The sequence below is a fragment of the Gymnodraco acuticeps genome, unplaced genomic scaffold (assembly GCF_902827175.1).
Source record: "Gymnodraco acuticeps unplaced genomic scaffold, fGymAcu1.1, whole genome shotgun sequence".
Taxonomy (NCBI): domain Eukaryota; kingdom Metazoa; phylum Chordata; class Actinopteri; order Perciformes; family Bathydraconidae; genus Gymnodraco; species Gymnodraco acuticeps.
The window spans coordinates 839,070-842,689 of record NW_022990027.1 but is presented as its reverse complement, the minus strand read 5'-3'; the positions used below and the strand labels follow the sequence as shown (position 1 = coordinate 842,689).

The window sequence follows — 3,620 nt, the reverse complement described above, 5'->3', positions numbered from 1 at the left end:
AAACTATTCTATTACCTTTATTATAAATCCTCATTTCGATATTGACTAGTAATGTGCACATAGCGTTAATCTCGCTTTCCACATGTCATGAAACAAGCTAGCTGTTTTCGTGGGGTTGTTACATTAAATTAAGCTTATTATGGAGCATTCATAATTGTACTGCGCAAATGTTCATCTTTGTGTAATGTTGTGTCTTTGTAAAATACATTAAATGTAACACTTTGAAACTGTCATGAGAAAAAAGTGTACCGTTAGCCAAATAAGTAACGTGTCAAATAAGCTGTGGTTAAGGCTATTGTTTACAACTAGTGTTACGTCAACCTGCCCACGGATGTCAGTGTAACAAAGGCTATGACAAAATGAAAGTGAAATGTAATACACGCCAGCCTGAAGGTAAACAAACAGGCACTGCACGTAATAGCATGGCTACAGCTAGCAAACAGCGTTAATATGCTGCTAAAGGGGACAAATAGCCGTGAAAACCTTGAATAAAAATAATGGAAAAAAATAATGTAGAGGAATAGAAAAGGTCACAAAATAAGTTAAGTGTGGCAGTGGGAGCGAGCATGGCTTCCTCTGTTCATGCCTGGCTGATGGAAATTGACGTTATTCTGGACTTTTTTATTCTGGACAGGAAATGGGTTTGTCTCTTCTGGAACGTCAGCATACGTTAAGGCATAAAAGTCCGTCAGAATGGCAGAATCGGAGAGACTAATGCAAAGGTAAGATATCTGACTGATTTTTGAAAAATATTGAGATGAATCCATAAAGATAGGTTAGTCATTGAACAATGTGTAGCTTTAGGGTTTTAAATAACTAAGTAAAATGTTGAAACTATAAATTGACATATAGACATATTTTAAATTGATTCCGGATTTTTTATTTTATGAACGTGCCAACTGCATTTTCATTAATCCAAACATAGCCAGTGGCTCTTAGTAACTTTGGTATGGTATAGTGAGTTTAAATATTTGTTTTAGATTTTGACAATATTGAGGCAAATTTTAGTGATGTTGTAATGAAGGAATGTTAAGCATCATATTGCTTCATGTTTGGTTATTGAGATTAAGCAATGTTTCCTTGTTATTTTGATTTTATTTATCCTTATATTTTCTATTATTTTAGGTAATGTTCATGTTGTATTGTCAAATGTATTTCCTTCGATTTTTACATAATGCTAACATGGTCAATTTATGGCATTTTGTGTCTTTAACTCAAGATGTAATGTTTTTTTTAGGTAGTATGTATTTAGACCTCACCTTCTCCCTTTCTGTCTCCTCCTTGTTATTCAGATGAAGTTATTTGTTTTGACTATGGTCTGTGTATTTCTGCAAGTCAGTCTTCACAACCCAACTGGCCACTGGACTCTGCTGCCCCACAGTAAGTTTGATCTCTTTGAAAACACATTATCCTCACTCCACGTTCAAATATGTTCTTCCCTAACCTCATTTAACTCCTGTGTCCTCCTGTAGTTTTGGTCGTGGAGGCACCATGGGACCAGATGCCCCTGAGGTGCCTGGAGAAGCCAGCGGAGCTTCTGAGGAAAGACGCCAAGATCGAGGATATTTTTTGGAGAAAGGACGGAAATGAAAAAGAACAGAAAGGAAACACCTATATGCTGGAGGCAAGCTTAGGGGGCAACTTCACCTGCCACAGCAAGGATGGATCGCTCCTCAATCACACTGTTGTCCTGATCCAAGACAATGACACTAACCAGAGAAGAGGTGGAGTGTTATTTGAAATATTGCAATGTCACAGTTAAACAGCAGCACGATTTGGGGAACTTTTAAAGGATTTCAACTGATGAATTCCTTCTCTTTTTTTGTGTGTGTTCCCATTTCTGCATGTTTATGTTTCTTCCACTATTAGATGAGAATTTGAATTGCTCCGCTACAAATTACAACGGAGAGTTCCTCTGCTCTTGGCCCAAACTCACCGGTCTTGGTGGCAAAGTAGCATTTATCAAAGCTCGACGGTAAGCTCACTAGCTGCTGAAATGTTTTCTGTTTCTCTCTCCAATAATAACATCATGTTCAGACTCATGTCAGAGCTGAGACTACACAGTGACATGCATAAATACCTCCTTGTGAAAGGAAACATAACAAAGTACTTCTTTAACATGTCATGCAGGGATCATTGCAATCAGATTTGTATTTAAATAAATAACACAGCTCTAGAAGTTCCCGAATGCTGTTTTGCTACTTAGCCTTTTTGTCTATCAAATGTTGACTCATGTTAATGACATGAATATCAAAGTCTTGTCAATAAAGATATGTATTTTTGTATGCAGTGTTTCTGACAACTATGAAACCCAGTGTTCTGTGGATAAAAGCGGTCGGCGTTGGACGTGCTCCTCAGGTCAGAGTAACTTCATTTGTTCAGTGGACAAAAAAAAGAAAAGAAAAAGGAAGATCTCGTGCCGGGATGAGCAGCACTGCCCCTTCACTGAGGAGAGCCAGCATATCGACATCACTGTCTACGTGTGGAGGAAGTACTTCTATTTGGATAACTACTCCAAACGCTTTCTCCTGTCAGAGATAGGTATGTGTGGAGATGTTTTTTTGTTTTCCTGTAGCGGTCCCCTTTCTCTGTTTTTATTTGTTTTCTGATTCTGTCTGTGTTTTTCATCTCTATAGTGAAACCTGACAAGGTGGAAATCAGTAAAGTAAACAATACTATGATACAGTGGAGTTACCCGAGCTCCTGGAGCAGTCCCTACTCCTACTTCCCTCTTAGTTTCGAGATTGCCCAGCTCAGGCGGGGATGCGAAAGATGCAAGGACCTGTGCGGAAACATCAAATCAACTGAGGTAAGACACAACAACTGAAAACTGCAATTTAAAATGGAGTTAAAGTAAAAAAATGAATCTCACAAAATACAAATGTTATCAAATCAAAAAATGACGTAATATAACTTATTTTTATTTCTCAGACATTGACATTCAACTCTTCAGACGTTTGTCAGTTTAGGGTCACTCAACGTAGGACTAAGGTGGTCTGTGTCCGGGCTAAAGATGCGCTCTGTGACTCACCATGGAGCGAGTGGAGCCACATCAGGTCAGTGCCTCCCAGTGGTGGCAAGTGGGAGATTCAGGATGTATCCCCCTTTAATTCATACAAGTTGTTGTTGCTTGTCATCTGGCTTCCCCCTGCTTCTATCATTTTGTATACAGACATATTTGTATTAAAGCAAGAAGGGGATAATTTGTGAGAGAGTATAATTACTGTATGTTCTCCTTATTGCCGATTGATTAATAGTTTGAGATGATAACCTTCTCAACGGCATCAATCTAGATCTCAGGAGCTTGCATGATGTAGACAAGGTTTTAACTTTTACCTTACAGAGAACTCAATTAGATGATTTTGCTTGCCTTCTTCAGAACTAATTTCCTTGTCTTTTGTTTAACATTACAGAATGAGTTGAGGCAGGAAGAACAAAAACAACAAACGCAAGAAAAACAAACAGGAAAACAGGAAAAGAGAATCTCCAAACTGGACATATCATTGAATGTTTGTTGTGCTTTTTATTTATTTTTATTTTTATTTATCTAATAATTTATCCTGTAGTTTGTAATATTCTAACTGATGAGTACAAAAATAAAATCTTATTTAATGCAAAAA

The 3,620-nt window shown here is 37.6% G+C and overlaps 1 protein-coding gene across 1 annotated transcript; it reads left to right on the top strand.

Moving 5' to 3' along the window:
• Positions 1-439: 439 nt before the first annotated feature.
• Positions 440-3,620, top strand: il12ba (interleukin 12Ba). The gene is made up of 8 exons (XM_034214923.1): positions 440-722; positions 1,293-1,380; positions 1,473-1,724; positions 1,870-1,975; positions 2,291-2,541; positions 2,637-2,809; positions 2,932-3,056; positions 3,414-3,620. The coding sequence occupies exons 2-8, from the start codon at positions 1,293-1,295 to the stop codon at positions 3,421-3,423; spliced, it is 1,005 nt and encodes a 334-aa protein (XP_034070814.1). The 5' UTR covers positions 440-722; the 3' UTR covers positions 3,424-3,620.

Bases quoted from the DNA above. Each gene is read 5' to 3' on its own strand.
- il12ba (XM_034214923.1), top strand. From the start codon at position 1,293: ATGAAGTTATTTGTTTTGACTATGGTCTGTGTATTTCTGCAAGTCAGT. The intron at 1,381-1,472 runs GTAAGTTTGATC...GTCCTCCTGTAG, and splicing joins CTGGACTCTGCTGCCCCACA to TTTTGGTCGTGGAGGCACCA. The intron at 1,976-2,290 runs GTAAGCTCACTA...TTTTGTATGCAG, and splicing joins GCATTTATCAAAGCTCGACG to TGTTTCTGACAACTATGAAA.